Genomic DNA, 22,714 nt, shown 5'->3' with positions numbered 1-22,714 from the left:
CTGTGCTGGGCTGCATCCTGGGGGGGCCATGAGCCCTGGGTGTATGCTGCTGTTTGTGTTTGGCTTTGTGGGGGGAGCCGTGGTCATCAACTCTGCCGTGCTGGTGTCTCTGTCTGTCCTCCTGCTGGTGCACTACTCTGTCTCCACCGGACTGCCTGCTCTGCCCGCTCTGCCCTCTCCCTCCAGGTACGTGTGTGAGGGTGTGTGAGGGTGTGTGTGTGAGTGTGTGTGTGTGTCCACATTGTTGTTTATATACGTGCATACCCTTGTATATTGACATATGGCTGTGTGGGTGCTCAGTAGTCGTCAGGCTGAAAGTGGGTCAGCACAGTCAGACAGACAGATTGCCTTGTTGCTTTTGATCCTGGACATCATCCCGGAGGCTACACGACACATCTATGATGAACAGCTCTCTTTCACTGTGATTTCCACCACTACCAACACCTTGACGTCAGCCCCTGTCACTAGAGACACCTCTAGTACAGACCTAGCCTGCATGTTGGGTCAGTACTCACTACTCAGTGTTGGTCATAGCTGACCTGTGTGTTCAGTACAGACAGTGTTGGTCATAGCTGACCTGTGTGTTCAGTACAGACAGTGTTGGTCATAGCTGACCTGTGTGTTCAGTACAGACAGTGTTGGTCATAGCTGACCTGTGTGTTCAGTACAGACAGTGTTAGTCATAGCTGACCTGTGTGTTCAGTACAGACAGTGTTGGTCATAGCTGACCTGTGTGTTCAGTAGAGACAGTGTTGGTCATAGCTGACCTGTGTGTTCAGTACAGACAGTGTTGGTCATAGCTGACCTGTGTGTTCAGTACAGACAGTGTTAGTCATAGCTGACCTGTGTGTTCAGTACAGACAGTGTTGGTCATAGCTGACCTGTGTGTTCAGTAGAGACAGTGTTGGTCATAGCTGACCTGTGTGTTCAGTACAGACAGTGTTGGTCATAGCTGACCTGTGTGTGACCCCTCCACCTCTGCTTGCTGCTGCCTCTATTGTTGTTCTGTTGCTGCTTTTCAATACAAATGCTTTTCAACACGACAGCCTTTGTCCTGGCCCTGCTACTGTACTGGACCTGTGGTATGTAGACACAGACATAGGAGAGGATTGAGCTGTGTATGTGTTTGTGGAAGGGTGTGTGTGTGCACTGGATGTTATTTATTTGGTCATTAGAGAACTATGGCATTGACAGTTTACATGGATATGATGAAGTGTGTGTCTGCATGTGTGTGTTATGAGTGTGTGTGTGTGTGTGTGTGGATAAAGGGGAGTTGTGGAAGTTAGCAGTAGCTCATGTCTGCTGACGTGAGTGGAACAGAGCTGCCACCACTGTGTGAAGCAGCAGCCAGTGAGAATACCTCCCCAGCTGCCAGCCCCATGCTCCAGTCCAGCCCCCCCATGCTCCAGTCCAGACCCCCAGGCCACCTGCGGCCCCAACAGAGACAGGATCACCTGTGGTGGTGTCTCTCCTCTCCTGAGTCCAGACATAGCAGGCGTCCGACTGGACAGCCAGCTGGACAGCCAGCTGACCCTGAGGCCTGTGTTAGCCAGCAGCAGGTGCTGTAGTGGGGACCTCCTGCTCCAGGGAGCTGCCTTCTGCTCTTCTGCCTGGTGCCCTCCTCCCTAGGCTCCTTGTTTAGGGGGCCAGGCCCCCAGCAGGAAGCCTCCCTCTCTGTTTCTCTGTCACCCTTGAAGGGAGAGAGACCCAGGTCTGTATCAACATAAATATCTTGCTACACGGCGACGTTTATATGGTCCATTCTGTGCAGGAAAAGCAAATGAGCGCCGAGCTGTCCGGACAGAAGCCACGATGTTGCTGTGTGTAGTGGCAGCCTCGCAGACATTCTCTGCTCTCTTTGTCAACCGCCCATCTCCTCTCTAACGCTCTCTCACCCATCAGCATGCTCTCTCACCCATCAGCATGCAGTGACGTGTAAGTGTTCTTCTAACTGCCTTTCACTTTGTAACATAATGGATGTTTTTCTCTCTCTCTCTGTCTCTATCTCTCTCGCTCTTTCTCTCTCGCTCGGTATCCAGGAAGGATCGTCCCATCTCCATGGGGATATTCCCTCTACCAGGAAGTGATGGCCTAACCCCTGATCTGCAGCGAGAAACTGTGGAAACGCCTTCAGAGCCCTGGAGGTTCAACGACCTGAGCCACCCTCGCTGCAGCACCAGCCTCAAGGTAGAACACACACACAGGCGCACAGCCGCACACACACACACACACACACACCGTTTTTAGTAGTTCCTTAGTAGTACTTCCTCCTGAATACATCAATAGTGTTTCCCAGGGATTTGAAGGATGACCTCATCCCTGTTTCACTCCAGACAGCTTGACTGGGTCCAGGAAGTGTGTGTATGTATGTGTGTGTCTGTTCCTTTGTATGTCTGTGTATATGGAAACATTCTCTCTCTTTCTGGCAGGAAACCTTACAAGTCTATTGAGAGAGGAGTGATTACTTCAGTGTGCCCGGAATGGCAAAGCAGGGTTCAACAGTGAGAGAGATAGTGAGTGTATGTGTGTGTTTGGGGGGGGGGGGGGGGGGGGAAGTGGTACCACTCTGGGCTTGCCTGCCGGGTGGGTTGGGGAGGAACCATAAGGCTCTCTCCACTGTTACTATTGGAAACCGTGCTACCAGCAAGGTTCCATCATAAATATTCATGAAGTATTTTGTTGGTGTGTTCCTACAGGGTTAGATGAAGGGAAGTGAATAATTGGATTTACTGCTGTCTATCTCTGAGCTAGATGATTCCCCATCCACTCCACCTGTAGCTCTCTCTCAAAACACTTTTTATATAACATTCCAACCAAAGCCTTGATCACTGCTTCTCTTCAGGACCCAGGCCCTGTGATACAATAGAGGTGTCAGGATAAAACACACACACACACTATCTTTACCAGGCTCCCACAGCACAGACTGACAGGGATGCCTTTGTGTTACACCATCTGACTCGACATTTCCCAAAGATTTACATTCAATCTCTCTTTTCACCCTTTTCTGGGTGCTCTCTCTTTCTCTCTAGCTTTGTCTCTTTGTCTCTCTGACTCTCTGACTCTCTTCCTTTCGATCTCTCTTCCACACTATCAGCCTTCCCCCCGCCTCTGAGTTTAGTATTCCTGTAAAGAGAATGAATCAGTATATACACACACACACACACACACACAGTATATGCCAGGAGGGCTTTGGGCCTCTGTCATGGATGGCTATTATCACTGTGACAGATGGAGGAGAAAACCTGCCTCTCATTGGTTGGCTGGTACTACTATAGCAACAAGAGAGGGCAGGCATGCAGAGGAGGGTGTTTTAGGCAGCGATCACACCAGGCCAGGGGAGAGAGAGAAAGGTGGAGGGAAAGGGAGGGTGTGGAGAGACTCAGGGGAAAGGCGGGAGGGAGGGAGGAAGGAGGCAGGCGAGGGGAGAGAGGCGAGTAGAGTATCTACCGTTGCTGCACTGTTCTGTATTCTTCATCTGTTGTCTTGGTGAGGAATTCCTTAAAGTGGTTATCCCCTAGTACGTGTGCCCCAGGGTGACAGGATCATCCCTGTGGAGAAGTTAGTTACCACCTCCCAGCTGTGTGCTGTCCTGAGCACCAGCCACCCAGGTTCATATATCAAGGTTGAGACAACAGTTTTTCAATATGAGACACTCCCACAGACTAGAATACATCACCTATGGCAAGAAACCCACTATTTAACTCACGTTAGCTAAAAGCTATTGGTGGCAAACTGCTTCTCTTGAATGAACAATTCATTATTAAAAGTGTTTCATGTTGTGAAGTTCCGCTAAATGACAACATCGGCAGTGTAGATCTAAATACACTTAGAAGCGAACATTTGGCTAATCGTGCCACCCACCATAAAGCATTCAGTTAGCCAAAGCAGTAATTACCAATGATAATAACGACTGTAATTTACTCTCACAAAGGTTCAGGGGTTGTTCAGGGGTCCAAACCGTGATCCATCCCCTAGCCAGACATGTGGCAGGGCTGATGGACGGCTGCAGAGGGGACAGAGCTCCTCAGAGAGCAGGTTACCTCCCACCGCAGATCTGCCTCGAATACAACTCTGCCATTAGCTGATGAAATGTGAGAGTGTGCCAGCTCATCACTCTGCCTCCAGTCAGGTCACCTTCTGGGCCAGGCAGCAGGATCTACACTGACCCCAGGCAAACATCCAGACTACAAGGGATTCAGGCTGTGAACGATGCTTTATAACACGCTGGTTGTGTTGCTGCTGTGTGCTGTCTCTGTCTCTTTCTCCCAGCCCACACTTCCAGTGTGTCCTGTTTTCTTGCTCCTCCTCTCAGGGTGACCGTGGCTGTTGCTGTGTGCTGGGTGAGCAGTAGGTGAACAGTATAACTTTGACATGTTTTATCAGACCGTCCTCTACTGTAATTCTTCTCTTGACCAGCTGGAAGTGCGAGACTCCCCGAGCAGAGGGGAGGGTCAAAGTGCTCAGGATAGTTCAGCCAATCAGCAGGCTGAACAGAACCAGGTACACCTGCCTGTCGACCGCACAGAACTCTGTTGCCCTAGCAACCCACTCTTCCGGCTGCCGTCTTTGCTGTTTTGGCGTGTAGTTGCTGTGTTGCCAACATGGCCTCCAGAAACTTGGTACAGCGCCTCTAGACGCTAGTGTCTTCACAGCAAGCTCGGGGTTGCCAACTTCCACGCATGGTGTGACACTTTGAACCTCACTGTCTCACTGTTCTGAAATGGTCAGTGATTTGTCCATAACGCTCAACGTCCATACCCATGATGTGGCATGGAGCAAGCTCATGCCAGCCCAGTGAGGCAAAGTTGGCGGCCCCGACTAGCTATGCGCATGCAGCCACTCACCCACCACCTGTAGTCTAGACACCTACATGGGCTGGAGTCTAGACATTTACAATATAGTCTAGACATCTAGACACACACAGGAGCCTTAGAGACACATGCAGGGGAAACCGGACCAAAGGCCCATAGCAGGACACTAGACAGCAGACGGACATGAGGAAGATGGTTCTGCAGAGGTGAAGTGTTGTGGTTGCATGTAGTTGTGGTTCCTCTACTGAAGGTTGGTGGAGCTGCATTTCCTGCCTTACGCTGACCTTGAACATCTGCTCTTCTAAAGACCGGGCTTAGACCCGTGCAGATGGAAACATGACAGTGTAGGTCTACCTAGAGGGATTTAGGTTACTAATGCATAGACAGCTTTTCTGTCATCAAATCAATCAGTAGAACATTTGGTTGATTGATTTTATTTTAAATCCCTAACGGTTCCCGTGCTTTGAAGTGTTTTGGAGATGCACCTTTTGTTTTTGTGTTTGTGTTCTTTGTTGATGTTGGGAATGTACTGTATGTTTTGAGTGATTTAGGTTTTCAGTGGCGTTTTTGAGAGCTTTTGCTGCACAGCATCAGGAACATACACATAAACCTTAACTGGAACCATTTACTGTCTTTAATTGATCTCTTGTACCTTCTCCCTTTTTCTTCCCGTACCTCCTCCTTCTCCTTGTGGCTCTCTCTTCCTTCTCAGGATGAGATGTCTAATGCCAACCGTGGGGGCTCCAGAACTGGCACCCCCCTGTCTTCACAAGCAGGTGGATCGAAGACTGGAAGCCCCATGTCCTCCAGTGGGCCAGCCTCCAAATCCACCACCCCCATGTCTTCACGAGGTGGTTCCTCCCAGTCCCCCACCCCCATGTCCTCACAAGGTGGTTCCTCCATGTCCGCCACCCCCATGTCCTCACAAGGTGGATCCTCCCAGTCCGCCACCCCCATGTCCTCACAAGGTGGTTCCTCCCTGTCCGCCACCCCCATGTCTTCCCACGGTGGCTCCATGTCGGCCCCTCCCATGTCCAGCCTGGGAGAGGTGTCCGGCTCAGTCACACCCACGTCAGCAGCAACATCTGACGTTGTCATGGCGTCAGCAGGCAGCCTCCAGGACCAGGAAGCAGTGGAGGGTGTGAACAGGAGTGTAGGCTGGAATGACAGACAGCAGGGTGGCAGCGGGAACGCCTTGGGAGTGGAAGGTGGGGTAGATGGACAGGAGGGGCAGGAGGGGCAGGAGGGGCAGGGCTCACCAGCAGCATCCCCATCAGGCAGTGGTCAGTACTGCAGTTACTCCCTCTGGACCACTCTCTGGTGTAAACGTCCTGAACTGCTGTTATTCCTCGACCTGGTTTGTACTGCATCTGTTCTGACGTTCTCCCTCTGGGGTCTCCAGGTGGACCAGGCAGTGGGGACCAGTCGGAGGTGCAGGCCATCATAGAGTCCACTCCTGAGCTGGACATGGACCTGAGTGGCTACCGTGGAGCCAGGTAACTCCAGCCAGACACACTCCACACACTCTCCTCATCAATCATATGGACATCCCGCATCATCCATTGATGGGAGATGCTTCATGCTGACTCCCACATTTCCTCTTTCCGATCTGTCCCTCTTTTTCTTGTTTTTCTCTCTGTCCCGCTCCCTTTTCTCTCTCCTCCCTCTCCACCCCGCTGTCCTCTCTTCCTTCTCCCATCAGCACGCCCACTAAAGGAGGCATTGAGAACCTGGCGTTCGACAGGAACACCGAGTCGCTCTTTGAGGAGCTGTCCTCGGCAGGAAATGACCTCATAGGAGATATGGATGAAGGGGCGGACCTACTTGGTAAAAGTTAACCCACACACACCCCCACAAGTTCTTTATTGAAGAAGTTATCAGTTCAGAGATTCTTCTTCTCCTAGTTCTGTTTTACTGTCTCTCAAACCATCTCTCACTCCATCTCATCTCATGTTCGCCCTTCTCTCAATTACATTTTTAATTACAGTATTTGCACACATAATATAATAAAAAACACATTCTCGGCGAGCATTTTTGCTTTTGAATACTTAAGTGTTGCGCCTCTCTCCGTCCTCCACCTCTGCTTTCATCATATTTTACTCTTTCTTTGTTTTTTGTTTTTCACAGATGAGTTCTCTGGTGTGTATCATTTTATTCACCCTCTCATTACATCAAGTGCACTCAGTGTCACTTCTCTCTATTTCTCTCTGTCTGTAGTTGTATTTGTTGTATATTTGGATTCCCCTTGGTTGACAAATGGATAGTATCTAGTCTTCCTGGTGCTCACTTGAAGGATAGTACAAACACTGATGTGTCTGACATGCTGCATCTTTCTGGTGCTCTTGATGTAAGTGCCACTCCAGCACTGTGTAGCTCTAGTGAACATATTAAAACAACCCTTGGAGGTGAGTAGAGCGTAGTAAAGTACCTCAGAGTAGAGTTGTACCTAGTGTCCTCTGTAGAGTGTCAGTAGGAAGACTTTATTGACCTAAATTAACCAGCGTGATGTTCCTGTCCCCACGGTGGCCCGGCTCTCAGACTTAGAGCTCAACTTCCTGGGTAAGGACCAGAGCAGCACTCAGTATGACTGGGTGAGATGGCTCCATCAGCCAGGAAAACATGGTGTGATGATGTGTAAATGTTCATCTGCAGGAATGGGCCGAGAGGTGGAGCATCTCATCCAAGAGAACACCCAGCTTCTGGAGACAAAGTAAGACACGCACGCACACACTGCTGCCTAACCTTGACCCCCGACCCCTCTTTTGACATAAACCCCCAGTTTTTATGTTCCTTAATGAGGTTTGTTAAGAGTTGCTGTGCTTCATTCCTTTTGCGTGTGTGTTTGTGTGTGTGCACGTGTGCACGTGTGTGTGTGTGTGTGTGTGTTCAGAAACGCGCTGAACGTGGTGAAAAACGACCTGATAGCGCGCGTGGATGAGCTGGTGTGTGAGCGCGAGGCTCTGCAGGGGGAGCTGGAGGCTGTGACCCAGGCCAAGACCAGGATGGACGACAAGTACAAGGAGATGGAGGACGAACTCAAGAGGTAGGCCTCCCTCCTCTCCTTATCCCCTTCCTCACCCTCCTCTGTCCTAAGCTAATGAGGGTTTGTGTGTGTGGCTGTAAGCAGTGTGATAGTCTCCACTCTACTGTGTCGTCTCTCAGGGTGCGGGCGGACCTGGAGGTGGCCAAGCAGAAGACTAAGAGTGAGGACGATGATGTGAGTCGCTCTGTGGATGTGTTTGTGTGTGCATTTGATCCTACTGCATTGTATATGTGTGTTTGATCCTACTGATGCGTGTGTGTGTGTGTGCGTGCAGAGTGACGTGCCCACGGCCCAGAGGAAGCGCTTCACCAGGGTGGAGATGGCCAGGGTGCTGATGGAGAGGAACCAGTACAAGGAGAGGCTGATGGAGCTGCAGGAGGCCGTACGCTGGACCGAGATGATCCGGTAAGGAGGGGGAGGAAGATGGAAATACGCGCACGCGAGGCGTTCCAACATCAGTCCAGCTCACAGTCCCTTTCCCTCCTGTTGTTCCTGGTCAGAGCGTCGAGGGAAAACCCAGCTCTCGCGGAGAAGAAGAAGTCCTCCATCTGGCAGTTGTAAGCTGTTCTCTTCCTCCTTCAAATCCCTTCATCTAGATCCTTCTCTTCTACAGTCCCACATTCCCTTTGATTTGTCTCTTAAGTTCTTCTGTATTTGATCACTTTTACATTCTTTCCTTTTTTTTATATGACGTGTTTAAGAGTGTCTATCTGTGTTTTCACTGTTTTAGATAGTTACTCAACCTGTCTTTCTTCTTCTCTCTTCATTTTATTTGTTGTGTTTTGTATTGTTTTTCCTCAGAATGTAGGTACATCTCTGTTTGTCTGGTCTGAGCCCAACTCACAGGGGAGAGCCAATCACTGAAGGGCTTTTTTGAGAATATCAGATCCAAAAAAGGGCACAGCCAATCACAGAAGGGTTGAATTTGATATCCTGTCAGAGATGGGAACCATTTGTTGGCCCAGGTTCTCCCCTGTTGAGTTCCAGCAGGAATGGCTTTGGTGTGGATTGAACTAGGTATAGAGGGATGTGGGTTGGAATAGAACTGGTAAAGGTGTATTTTGGAATAGAATTACTAAAGAGGGCTGGGTTGGACAAGGACTGGTATAGAGGGCTGGGTTGGACTAGGACTGGTACAGGCATGGTTTAGACGAGGACTGGTATAGTTGGGGTGGTTTGGATAAGGAATGCTGTGGGTTGGGTTGGGATTAAGTTAAAGACTAATATGAGGTGTTTGTGGGGCAGTGTGGTATCTTTGCATGGGGGGAGTGCTCAAGTTGTTTGTTTTCAGAGCTGAATGATATCTGATGAAGTGTCTCCCCTCTCCTGCTCCTCTGTGTCCTCCCTCTATCCCGCCCGGTGTCATCCTGTCTGTGTGCAGAAGGTGTGTGGGGAGGGAGGGAGCAGGTGAAGCGAGGGTGGGGCAGAGGGAGGTCTTGGAAGAGAGAGAGGGAGGGGGGAGGGGTTACGTCTGTTTTAGGGGTGGTCTCAGGGGGAGGAGGGGTGGTCAGTCAGACTGATGTGTTGTGTGTTGACTAACTGTCTGGTCAGTGTTCAGTATTAACCCCTGCTCTTCACTGGCCTGTGGAGACCTGCTCTTGTTCCCTGGCTGGGGCTGCTGATTGGCCTAACTGATTACTGCTCACAGTAGCACAGGTCTGGGTGATGTGTGTGTGTGTGTGTGTGTGTGTGTCAGAGGGAGATTGTATGGGTGTGTATGGGGTGAGGGTAAGGGACGTGTGTGTGTTTGTGTAGCGGTGACCCTTCCTCGGACCCCTGTCCCTGAACCCTGACCACGGAACCCTGCTGCCGCTTGTGTCCACCCCTCTATCAGTGTCTCTGTGTGCTCTCTCTCTCTCTCTTCTCTCCATCCTCCTCTCTCTCCCTCCCGTCCCTCGCCCCTCGCCGCTCCAGCTTCAGCCGCCTGTTCAGCTCGTCGGGGGGAGCGGCCAAGAAGCCGGCGGGGGACGCCCCGGTCAACGTCAAGTACAACGCCCCCACCGCCCAGATCCAGCCCTCCATCAAGAAGAAGAGCAGTGCCCTGCAGCAGCTGCCCAGCGACAAGAGCAAGGCCTTCGACTTCCTCAATGAGGAGTAAGTTACTGACACACACACACTCACACACACACACACACACACGTTCATCCACACTGGTGGGAGGTGGTGTGAGGCTGGAGGTGACAGGCTGTGTGTGTGTGTCAGGGCGGAGGTGGGCAACGTGGTGTCGCGCAGGGAGCAGAAGAGGGCGCAGTACCAGCAGGTCAAGGCTCACGTGCAGAAGGAGGACGGCAGGGTGCAGGCCTGCGGCTGGAGTCTTCCCCAGAAACACAAGGTACCCTAGCTCCCACGGCTACCCCAACGACCCGTATGCAACACGGCATGACCTGGCTTCAAACTCCTCCTCTTCCTGTTGTCACCTCCTCAGGCGACCAATGGCAGTCAGGCCGAGACCAAGACCAAGAATCTCCCTGTCCCTGTCTACCTGCGGCCGCTGGATGAGAAAGATGCTTCTATGAAGGTAGGACGGTCTGCTACCACAGAGTATGGTCGAGAGACCTGCTGTGTGCTAAAAGATCCAAAGCTTCAGAACATGAACTGTGTGTGTGTTCCCTCAGCTGTGGTGTGCAGCCGGTGTGAACCTGTCGGGGGGTAAGACCCGTGACGGGGGCTCGATCGTAGGAGCCAGTGTGTTCTACAGCGACCTGCCTGGGGAGGCAGAGAGTCCTCTCAGGAAGACCGCCTCTCAGAACAGCCTGGACAAACTGGACCAGGAGTTAAAGGTACGCACACACACACACGTGCTTGGACACACACAGAGCTGCATTGATGTGGTGTCACGTCTAAGATGTGTGTGTGTGTGTGTGTGCTCAGGACCAACAGGAGGAGCTGAGGCATCATGACGAGCTGTCGTCTCTCGTGTGGATCTGCACCAGCACCCACGCGACTACCAAAGTGGTCGTCATCGACGCCAACCAGCCCGGCAACGTCCTGGAGAACTTCTTTGTGTGTAACTCTCACGTGCTGTGCATCGCCAGCGTGCCAGGTCAGCAGCACCCGCCCCGCCACACCGCTGCCCTCACTCGGGCTCTCTTGAGAACGCAGGAGGCTCTGATTGAACCGTCAACATGTGTGTGTGTGTGTAGGAGCCAGAGAGACAGACTACCCAGCTGGTGAGGAAGTGGTCCACATGTCGGAGGCGGGGCCAGGGCCAGAGGACACGTCCCCGACAGCCGGCTCAGACAGTGGCTGCTCAGTGGGTGGGGACGGGGTCCTGGGAGGCATCACTGTGGTTGGCTGCTCAGCCGAGGGGGTGTCAGCCGTCCCCCAGACAGCAGAGTCCATGGCAGAGTCAGAGACGGGTGAGAATGGCCCTCAACTGTCTGGCTCGAATCCAGATAACAAACAATATTATGTGACTGGTGAGAGACTACTCAACTGGTGTGTGTCTGTGTGCGTATGATTGTGTCTGTGTCGTGTGTGTGTGTGTGTGTGTGTGTAGAGTCCAAAGGAGCGGAGGAGGCTACCGAGGCTACTGAGGCCAGTGCTGGCCCAGCAGATTCCCCAGCAGGACAGGGTGTGGGACTGGGAAGGAGAGGATACACAGAACACATCTTCACTGACCCACTGGGGGTCACACACTCAGACCCACCCTCCAGCTACACACAGAGGTACACACACACACTCAGACCCACCCTCCAGCTACTCACAGAGGTACAAACACACACTCAGACCCACCCTCCAGCTACACACAGAGGTACAAACACACACTCAGACCCACCCTCCAGCTACACACAGAGGTACACACACACACTCAGACCCACCCTCCAGCTACACACAGAGGTACAAACACACACTCAGACCCACCCTCCAGCTACACACAGAGGTACAAACACACACTCAGACCCACCCTCCAGCTACACACAGAGGTACAAACACACACTCAGACCCACCCTCCAGCTACACACAGAGGTACACACACACACTCAGACCCACCCTCCAGCTACACACAGAGGTACAAACACACACTCAGACCCACCCTCCAGCTACACACAGAGGTACAAACACACACTCAGACCCACCCTCCAGCTACACACAGAGGTACACACACACACGGTCTCTTATCCATGCTCAAACACTTCAAAGCACATGAACTAGGGAGACACATTTCAACCCCCATGTTGAGGAGTGCGCGTGTCCTGCAGGGAGTGTGACCTGGTGAAGGATGGGGTGAGCCCAGTGCCCAGCCCGGAGGAGCCAGACCTGATGAGAGAGGAGGCCCAGAAGATGAGCAGCGTTCTGTCCACCATGTGGCTGGGGGCTCAGAACGGATGGTGAGAGTTTGTGTGAGTGTGTGGAAAAAGTGTTACAGTGTGTGTGTTACAGTGTGTGTGTGTGTGTGTGTATCTAACCCCGTTCTCTCCTGTGCAGTGTGTATGTCCACTCCTCGGTGGCTCAGTGGAGGAGGTGTCTCCACTCCATCAAGCTGAAGGACTCCATCCTGGGCATAGTGTAAGGAACTGGCTGAATCCTGTCCTGTTTAGTACTGTCGAGTCCGTCTGATCTCTCCCACTAGGGGACATTTGTTTGTAGACAGGTATTAAAACACATTCAATCCATCATAAATACGACATAAACAGCATACCTGACACCACACAGACCACACAGACAACACAATACGAGTACACGGTTCACTTGTTGTTGACACCCAGAAATAAGTTCTGTCAATTCATACTTGGTGCCATTCATTTATGCAAATGTAGTAGCTAGTCATTTGTACCTTCTTAGACATGGCATCTGTGTTGGTCTAAAAGCACAGCCTATTATCAAATACAGTACCCAAATATGTATAATTCTCAACCAAATCAATCTCAATCCCCTCAGTAGTTTGAATCAGGGAATGGGCACTGACCTCCTGAAGTCAGTAATCATATCCTTGGTCTTTGACAAATTCAGTTCAAGGTGAAACTCCTTACACCATGACACAAAGTCATTGACAACCATCCCATGATCCATATCCCCTCCATTCAGCAAGCTGACTATGACCGTGTCATCTGCTAAATGTATTCTCAAACTTACTCTGGCAACTATTTGTGTAGAGAATATAAAGAAGAGGAGAGAGTACACAACCTTGTGGTGAGCCAGTGGATGAATGGTGCTTTGTGAGAGGGTGCCATAAACCCTCACACGCTGTGATCTTTCTGTCATAAAGTCTGATGGACTTCCTGAGGACTGTGTCCTCTAACTCTCCCTCCCCTGTCCTGTAGGCACGTGAAGGGCCGTGTGTTGGTGGCGCTAGCTGACGGCACCCTGGCTATCTTCCACAGAGGAGTCGGTGAGGAGACACACACACACACACACACACGTCTTTCTCCTTGCAGTGCTTGTGTGTTAACCCCCCTCCCCCTTCCCCAGACGGCCAGTGGGACCTGACCAACTACCACCTGCTGGACCTGGGCCGTCCACATCACTCCATCCGCTGCATGACGGTGGTCCACGACAAGGTGTGGTGCGGCTACAGGAACAAGATCTATGTGGTCCAGCCCCAGGCCATGAAGATAGAGGTGAGAGGCCAAGAGACGGGAGAGACACGAGGAGAGACTGTCCACTGTGTGACAGGAAGCTCTGGGAGAGGAGTGATGAGAGAGTGGACTCTGGACTGAAAGAGCTTGATAGGAATTGAAATCACCCTGTTCTGGATTGGGACCTGTTATTGTTTGGATTCCCACTTTCTCACTCCTATTCTTCCCCTGTCATTACTCCTCTCTCCCCCCTGTTCTCCTACCTGTTCTCCCACCTGCCTCACCCCAGAAGTCCTTTGACGCCCACCCTCGTAAGGAGAGCCAGGTGCGGCAGCTGGCGTGGGAGGGTGATGGGATCTGGGTGTCCATCCGTCTGGACTCCACCCTCAGGCTGTTCCACGCCCACACCTACCAGCACCTCCAGGATGTGGACATAGAGCCCTACGTCAGCAAGATGCTGGGTGAGTCCCACACATGCATACATACCCAGACCTAACCGCTAACCATTACCAGCTTGGCTGATTGTGTGTGTGTGTGTGTGTGTGTGTCAGGTACGGGGAAGCTTGGCTTCTCGTTCGTGAGGATCACAGCCCTCATGGTGTCCTGTAGCCGTCTGTGGATCGGCACCGGCAACGGAGTGATCATCTCCATCCCTCTAACGGAGAGTAAGGACTACTCTCTCCTTCTATCCCTCCTCTCTCCATCCCTCTAACGGAGAGTAAGGACTACTCTCTCCTTCTATCCCTCCTCTCTCCATCCCTCTAACGGAGAGTAAGGACTACTCTCTCCTTCTATCCCTCCTCTCTCCATCCCTCTAACGGAGAGTAAGGACTCCTCTCTCCTTGTATGTCTCTCGCCATCCTGATTTCTTTACTCATTTCTTCTTCAGTCACTCTTTCGGTCTTACTCACACACACACTCACACAATATGCATTATCTGTCTCTCTTTCTTCCTCTGTCAGCAGCCAATAAGATTGCTCCGGGTCCAGGTACTCACCCTGGGGGCGTGGTCCGTGTTTATGGCCATGACAACAGTGACAAGGTGACAGCTGGAACCTTCGTCCCCTTCTGTTCCATGGTTCACGCACAGCTGTGTTTCCATGGACACAGAGACGCTGTCAAGTTCTTCACTGCAGTCCCAGGTACTGACTGATCCCTCTTATTGGCCTGTCTTCTTGCTGTTTGTTCTCCTATTGTAGGGCAGACAAACCAAGGCCATTTCCAGAAATGCCAACCCATGTATGTTTCCTCTTGACTAACTGACCATTCCTCTCTATGGCTAGCCAGTTTTGGATGTAACAATGTGGTGATTTCATAAGCACATATAAGACATCCGATGTCAGTTCGTCAAGCCTATTGGTCGATTCTGCCCTCTGCGTGCAGGTCAGGTGATGGCGTCAGCGGCGGGCGGGGGAGACCAGGCGGGGGGGAGAGGGACTCCCCTTCCCAGGAGCTGGAGAGGTCTGTGCTGGTGATGAGTGGAGGAGAGGGCTACATCGACTTCAGGATGGGTGAGGAGCAGGAGCCAACTGCCCCCCTGCAGCACTGCCAAAACATCTCATGGAGTGTGATAGTCTTGTTGTCAGATTTAAAATCTTGTAAGACTTGTGTCTTGTATAAATGGCTTATCTAGAGACTTACTTTAGGTAAATAACACATTTTGAGATATCTTAAGTGAAATGTTTTTACCGCACTGGAGGCAAGCAAGCTCATAAGACATTATTTATGCACTTTAATTTGATAGGGTACTTTGCAGTGTGTGTGTACATCATACTAATAATCTCCCAAGAGAAAATAAAGTTGTAGGCTATTTGGTTGATGTAGTAGTTGTGGAAATATGGTCTTGTGTGTGTGTGTCAGGTGATGAGGTTGGTGAAAACGAGGAGATGGATGAACCCACTCTGAAGTTGCAGCCCTTCCTGGCCAAAGCTGAGCGCAGTCACCTGATCGTGTGGCAAGTCATGGCCAACCAGGACTGACTGACCAACCCCGCTCCTGATCGTGTGGCAGGTCATGGCCAACCAGGACTCACCAACCCCCTTCCTTCAGACAGTGTCGACACTTACCCAGACCGGAGACCAGCCCACTCACTCTGAACCATACCTCACTAGAGGAAGCAGGAACTGTCCAATCAGACGCATTGATTTGTTTCCTGATTATTATTTTCTTTTTCATTTCATGGATTGCAATTGAATTTGAAATAATCCACTTGCTCTTCCATTATTGCTGTTGTTTTATGTTGTGGCTATTCAGTCTGAAGTTTGGTTTATTGTTTTGATTTTGTTTTATGAGCTTTTGGATTTCTTGCATGCATCTACTTTTATCATCATTGTGTCCTCTGAGTTTGGTCCCATGGTCGGGCTGTGTGCCAATTGGTGCAGTCCAGATGCTATGTGCTGATTGGTTGACTGTCCAGGTGTAGTTGGTGGATGGACTAGGCATTGTGTGGCGATAGGTAGATTGTTCAGATATTGTGTCACAATTGATGGGCTGTGTAGACTGGTTAGATACAGCGCCAAGTAAGTGTGGATGGGACAATCTGACAGGCAGCGCTTTCAAAATGACGTCACACACACACACACAAGGCCCCTTGCACAGTTTTGCTTATTGAGAACATGGCTTTTGGTTTTATGCAAGACAGTTTAATCAATTGCCTGCATTCTCTGGACCTTGATTTATTCAGGCCGATATAATATATCACAGATATATCTTGTCAGTAGCTCCATCAGCAGACTGAGCTGTCTGGGCAGAGTGGGACTTGGCTCCTGTAATTCTGACAGACCCATCCTTTCACTGTCCTACTCTCCTCCACACCCCCACCAGCTAGAGCTTGGAGACACCTTACCATTCATCTACAGCTGCCTTAGATCTGCTGAAAAGTTACACAAGAATTCACTTGTGAAGTGTAAACAATTATTTATTCTTTAGTGAAAGAATGTTAAACGGTTACCAAAGGAAGAAAATAAGTAGCTAAGAATAAATGAGAATCATGCCACTTTTTATAAGCATGTTTGGCCCTGTATCTGTAGATAAAAAATAAATTATATTTTGTGAGATGTCTTTGTTACAAGGATCATGGCAAATGGACAAATATATTTTTTAGACCTTTAACCTCTCATGAATTTAAGAAGAATGAATGTTCTGGAACCTTGTGTGTTTTGGAGTTTGAATTCGTCCATACAGGCACGGATGAACAATCAGCCTCGTGACCCTAATACAAATCTGTAACTAATTGTTCCAGCATCCTCTGAACAGAGATTCCTTCCTGGTAGCTGGGGCTGCCACTGACTCATTCAGCCAATGTTTTAACCCCATTGTTATGAGCTTCTTGTCTATGTTTGTCTTTTAGACTTTTCCAGACTGTTTGTAGAGGCAGCCTCCCCCAGTAAGGCTGGGTCTTCCCTCAGTAAGGCTGGGTCTTCCCTCAGTAAGGCTGGGTCTTCCCTCAGTAAGGCTGGGTCTTCCCTCAGTAAGGCTGGGTCTTCCCCCAGTAAGGCTGGGTCTTCCCTCAGTAAGGCTGGGTCTTCCCTCAGTAAGGCTGGGTCTTCCCTCAGTAAGGCTGGGTCTTCCCCCAGTAAGGCTGGGTCTTCCCCCAGTAAGGCTGGGTCCTCCCCCAGCGTGGCCCTGGCCAGGTTGTGTTCCAGGAGCCTGTGCTCCAGCACCCTGTGCTCCAGGAACTTGTGTTCCACGAGCCTGTACTCCAGCAGCCTGTGTTCCAGGAGCCTGTGCTCCAGGAGCCTGTGCTCCACGAGCCTGTGTTCCAGGAGCCTGTGCTCCAGCAGCCTGTGTTCCAGGAGCCTGTGCTCCAGCAGCCTGTGTTCCAGGAGCCTGTGCTCCAGCACCCTGTGCTCCAGGAGCCTGTGTTCCAGGAGCCTGTGCTCCAGCACCCTGTGCTCCAGCACCCTGTGTTCCAGGAGCCTGTGCTCCAGGAGCCTGTGTTCCAGCAGCCTGTGTTCCAGAAGCCCGTGTTCCAGGAGCCTGTGCTCCAGGAGCCTGTGTTCCAGGAGCCTGTGCTGTGTCTGTTCCACGTTAGGATGAGTGTGAAAGGAAGCTTGCCTGTTGAGAAGTGTGCTTGACTCTTCTCTACCGGGGAGAACCATTTTCATGTTGCAGTTTAGCCGTGTCAGTATTTATTTCTATGAATGAGCCTTTGCAATTCAGAATGTAACTTTGTACATGGAAATGCGAATATATGAATATTATATGTGTATGAAACAAGAAAAATTGGTTTGAGTTTGTTGTTCTGATTGTTATTGATTGAACTCCTTTGAAAGGTCACTGTTGACCCTGAGAAAGAGCATCTCTGCTGAGCTATGCACTACATCAACAGAGGTCAAGATGTGGGGGTGGACTGGCCAGGTTGGAAGGTTTGGGGTAAGGGTTAATCACAATGGCCAGAAACCTGCCATCTAGTTTTATTTAGGAACTACCCTTGAATCTTACAGAAAGTCCAGAGCCCATTGGTTAACAAAGTCTATCCCCACACTCTCACTTAGACGGCTTCAAAGATGACTACATGACTGCACTTGTCCACAATAAGAGTACATGTATCACCGGTGTACTTCTGAAGCATCCTTAGCCTTACTCTTTTTAACAGTCGAATAAACCAACTTTTGGGGGGTAAACTGTCTTTGCTTTTTCTTTTATGCTCAGGTATAATGTAACTATGGGAACATGGGAAGCTGATGTGTTGCCCCTGCATTCCAATGATACTGTAGGCTTCAACAAGGGTCACTTCAAAAGGTTGGGTGAGGGGTGGGGTGAGGGCTGGGGTGTGGGGTGGGGTGGGGTGTGGGGAGGTGAGGGCTGGGGTGAATTATTAAAAAATGCGTCATGGGCAGTGTGTTCGTTTGATTACATCATGGCTGTGCATGTTTTCACCAGAATGCTCATTTGTTTGTGAAAATGTTGCTATTCAAATTCTTGAATAGCAAGCCATCTTGTTTAGTACACTTACGTATCGCCATGAGTGACAGTCTATATGCAAATAGTTAATGCAAGAGAGAGGAAGGTACAGAGGTGAATCAGAGATTTGCATGATTTGCTGGTTCTTCTGGTAAATTGAAACTGGGTGTTGGTCAGAACTCTCCATGGAAAACCTCCTGGATGGTTGAACTTTAATCCTTTCTGAGGTTAAGTCAATAAGGGAATAATCAAAATTCATGCGGATGCAGAAGGATGAAAACTGGACTATCCGATTTTCTATTTGGATTCCCTACCCAAGAGTAGATCCCTGAGCCAAACTGCATTTGTGTTTTTTGGTGTCTACATTACTATTCGTTGGAAACAAAACATGCCCGAGAATCCCATGCAGGACTCCTCTGTTGGTGCCCAGACGCCGGAGACACCAGAGACACCAGACAGCCATGAGACGTCCGTGGGTCCAGATCAAAGCTCCATGATGCCCAACCAGACTTCACTATTGCAGAAGAGACTGTTTGCCGAGCTGGGCCTTATCACTTTCAGAAGGCAGCAGCTCCACAGCAGACGGCTCATGCTGCTGCAGGTGCACAAGTTTAAGAGGAAGGGGAAACAGAGTCAAGGTGAGGACCCCACACACACAAACACTTTTCACCTTTGATAGTAGTCAAGCGTTAACTAAAAATTGTCTACCACCTCCCACCCATACACAACACACACACACACACACACAGGTCCGGAGGACTCAGAGCAGCCTGGTGAACTGGAGCCCATACAGCAAGAGCTGGAGGAGCTGGTGGAAAGAGAAAAGAAGCTCATTGAGCTCATGTCTGAAATTTCTGGTAGGCACACAGTTTAGATATTCTCACACATACACAATGTTCCTGCTACCATCCCAAACTACTCATCTTCCTTAACGTCCTGCCTCAAGGAGACTTCCTCTTAGCTCCAGGTGACTTTCTTCTTCTCTTCCTTTTCACCCCCCCACATTGCTTAAATCCCATGTCAACTTCCTCCCCTCCTCTCCTTCCACTAGCCACTACATAATGTCTTAAATGATTTAATCATTCCATTGTTTTATCGATGGTGTAAACAATACTGATAATTACACTGGTGCAAAAAAAAAGAAAGAAATTATGATCTTGATACTGTGACAAAATCAACCATATCTCATGTGTTTTCACGTTTTTAGTCAACCAATGTCTAATGTGAGTTGTGTTTGGCTGGTCCATCTCAAAAACTAAACCAAAACTATCTCATGGGTCACAAGGGGGGGTGTACACTTGCCCCCCTCCCATACCGGAGGACTATTCTGAGGCAGAAGAACCCTCACCACTCCCAGGTCTGTCACATACACACTGTTCATGTTAGAATCAAGTCAGTCGACTGAATAATTACTGTAGCATCTGCTGATATAGGGGCTGGCATGGGAGCTCCAGCAGAGCAGACTCTATCAGTTCTTCTGTTTCAGTGGCGGTAGAGAAGCTCAGAACAGCCCCGGCTGTTGTCCAGTGCCCTTCGTGCAACCAAATCATTACCACGGAGACGCTTCGCAAAGTGGGAGGAACCACTCGGCTGTTGTGCGTCATGTGCTCCTTGTTAGGGTGCGTCCCCTCTCCCTCCACTCACAAAGGTCATATGTCACTGGGCGTCTTAACTTGCTACTGCTGCAAGCTGTTGCTGTGTTGTAATTCCTCTCTCTCTCTTGTCTGTCTTTCTGGCCCTTGTCATTGCCCCTCCCTCTCTCTCTCTCTCCCTCCCTCCCTCCCTCCTCTCTTTCTCTCTCCCTCCCCCCTCTCTTTCTCTCCTTCCCTCTCTCTCTCGTCCCCTCTCTCTCTCCCTCCCTCTCTCGCCCCCTCTCTCTCTCTCTCTCTCTCTCTCTCTCTCCCTCTCTCGCCCCCTCTCTCTCTCCCTGGCAGGTGTTTGGCCGGCTGCTGTCTCATCCCGTTCTGTGTGAAAAGCCTCTGGGACGTTCACCACCACTGCCCCATGTGTCAGGCCCAGATCCACATTTTCAGAAGGCTCTGAGGCAAGAGAAGCCACACACAAACTACTGGACAACTGGTTGGTTTTACTGACCACTAGAGACTCACACTATACAAACTGTTACCCAATACTTGACTGTAACCATGGCATCTTAACTGTGCTACATGCTTGGTAAGTCGACCAGATCAACCCAGGAAACCCTAAAGATGACCTATTATCATTCAACATATAAACTCTGTCTGTTGACACTAATGAAGGGTCAAGGGAAATGGATAGCTGAATGTTTGTTGAGACTTGGTGATTCAGTTGCTATGCCATTCACATTGTAGATGCCCAGTTATTTATTTTATTTAACAACACATGTTAATATGTACAGCCCTAACAGGACTATAGACTGTGACAACTCACTCTCTCTGTATGTCGCCATCTACCTATCGGATACCTGCGTCCTACCCCTAAATGGACCCAAGATGCAAATGTTGCTGACAATATGTTCTTGTGTAAACACAAAACACAAGTGAAAGTAGCACTGATTAATGCCTCTAAATATAAAGATCATTCTGTCAATTTACTTTGCACAATACACCAATGTATTTATTGACATGTAGGCATACAGTACATATATACATCTTTAGTATTTACAAAATTGAACTTGTGGGTGGACTACACATGTATAAAAAAATACGAATGACATCTATAGAAATATGTACACAATGTGCAAAACGTACGGCATACTAATGATGGAGCAAATGAGACAGATGGGAGGGAGAAACAGCATTGCCACAATCATGGATGGCAGGGAGGATACAGGTGAACAGCTGTGGCCTCCAATATACAATACTGTGACTACAACAGCTGGACTTTTTAGTTTGAGGATTGGAAATACCAGCATCGTTGACATAGCGCAGAGGTTAACTCTCAAGGGTTAGCTTATTGCTTTACTTACTCTGGCCTATAATCATCATCAATTATCAGTCCCCATCAAATGGTCTTTCTCAAGGACCATTTGTTGTTTCGAGCCAATTTGTACTAGCCTAACCTGGCTTGAAAACTGTAAATATGTTTGGCTAGCTAGCTAGCCGTTCCGCCTAGCATGGCAAGCCAATTACACAACAATTTGTTTTAAGTCATTCTGTAGTTACAGCTCTGGAGATGCAAGTCTACACTTCCCTCCAGTGGAACTTTAAACTGTGTTCTATAAAGCAACAGTGACATAAGTCATATAAATATACAGTTTTACACAAATAAAATTATTTCAATTTACATGGACATTTTTGGCCATTGATGTCTTGACCACTTAGTCCCAATGTATTTGTATGTTTGATATCAAATAAACCAAGATATACACTAAAATCCCTCCTTCAAACTATTAAAATAAGGGTATTTATTGCACACAAAACATGATAAATAGAAGAAAACGTATCGATAAAAGGATAACCAATGGAATAATGTTCCACTGTCTTGTTTGGCAACAACAACATTTGAGTAAAGAGACAAGTCAGCAAGCCCAGAAACAACATTTGATGGCCCAGTAAAGAGACAAGTCAGCAAGCCCAGAAACTACATTTGATGGCCCAGTAAAGAGACAAGTCAGCAAGCCCAGAAACAACATTTGATGGCCCAGTAAAGAGACAAGTCAGCAAGCCCAGAAACAACATTTGATGGCCCAGTAAAGAGACAAGTCAGCAAGCCCAGAAACAACATTTGATGGCCCAGTAAAGAGACAAGTCAGCAAGCCCAGAAACTACATTTGATGGCCCAGTAAAGAGACAAGTCAGCAAGCCCAGAAACTACATTTGATGGCCCAGTAAAGAGACAAGTCAGCAAGCCCAGAAACAACATTTGATGGCCCAGTAAAGAGACAAGTCAGCAAGCCCAGAAACTACATTTGATGGCCCAGTAAAGAGACAAGTCAGCAAGCCCAGAAACAACATTTGATGGCCCAGTAAAGAGACAAGTCAGCAAGCCCAGAAACAACAGGTCATTTTCCACTTACAAGCGACTGATTCCTAATATTAAACAAACAACCAGTGCTGTGAACTGTGCTGTATTTGGCATAAATATACCTTGACATGTAATTCATGTTTGAGAAAACAAGTGGCGTCAGCATGCAAATAAAGGGCTGTGCCTGAATGTTTATTCTAAACTTGTGGTGAAACTTTCCTTGACATGGATGGAAATTGAATCTGCTACTTTGATGCACTGCACAGTGCACACAATAGTAGGTTATAGTGGTCTTAATTAACATGGAAACAGGCCACAGGCCTCAAGTGGACCGCAAAGTAGTCCCATTGGCCACATCCAAGTTAGGACAAACTTCTCAAACCGTAATGCTCATGGCTAGGATAGCACATAGAGGCCGAGTGTTTCAAAAGACCACAGGATCATTTCACTCGACATGATTGTTCATAGACGACAATGACCAAGAGGAAAGA

At 49.3% G+C, this 22,714-nt stretch overlaps 1 protein-coding gene and 1 pseudogene across 1 annotated transcript in view; both read left to right on the top strand.

Annotated features, from left to right (window-relative positions):
- Nucleotides 1–17,998, top strand: part of LOC146259825 (C-Jun-amino-terminal kinase-interacting protein 4-like) — a 27,483-nt gene extending 9,485 nt beyond the window's left edge. The window contains 27 exon segments of the mRNA XM_084671057.1: nt 2,040–2,187; nt 4,417–4,500; nt 5,524–6,094; nt 6,214–6,307; nt 6,514–6,638; nt 7,464–7,521; nt 7,702–7,854; nt 7,974–8,028; nt 8,129–8,259; nt 8,355–8,411; nt 9,769–9,948; nt 10,057–10,186; nt 10,280–10,372; nt 10,470–10,634; nt 10,726–10,897; nt 10,998–11,213; nt 11,354–11,522; nt 12,057–12,185; nt 12,283–12,363; nt 13,119–13,186; nt 13,267–13,415; nt 13,663–13,834; nt 13,925–14,038; nt 14,336–14,515; nt 14,757–14,789; nt 14,792–14,884; nt 15,234–17,998. Of these exon segments, the coding sequence (XP_084527183.1) occupies nt 2,040–2,187; nt 4,417–4,500; nt 5,524–6,094; nt 6,214–6,307; nt 6,514–6,638; nt 7,464–7,521; nt 7,702–7,854; nt 7,974–8,028; nt 8,129–8,259; nt 8,355–8,411; nt 9,769–9,948; nt 10,057–10,186; nt 10,280–10,372; nt 10,470–10,634; nt 10,726–10,897; nt 10,998–11,213; nt 11,354–11,522; nt 12,057–12,185; nt 12,283–12,363; nt 13,119–13,186; nt 13,267–13,415; nt 13,663–13,834; nt 13,925–14,038; nt 14,336–14,515; nt 14,757–14,789; nt 14,792–14,884; nt 15,234–15,352 (3,739 nt within the window). The 3' untranslated portion in view covers nt 15,353–17,998.
- Nucleotides 17,999–20,111: 2,113 nt separating this feature from the next.
- Nucleotides 20,112–22,396, top strand: LOC146259824 (LITAF domain-containing protein pseudogene; annotated as a pseudogene).
- Nucleotides 22,397–22,714: the final 318 nt, after the last annotated feature.

The sequence above is a fragment of the Hypomesus nipponensis genome, chromosome 13, assembly GCF_054491055.1.
Source record: "Hypomesus nipponensis isolate SF chromosome 13, ASM5449105v1, whole genome shotgun sequence".
NCBI lineage: Eukaryota > Metazoa > Chordata > Actinopteri > Osmeriformes > Osmeridae > Hypomesus > Hypomesus nipponensis.
Note: the sequence above shows the minus strand (reverse complement) of the source record. Positions and strands in the feature narration are given on the sequence as shown.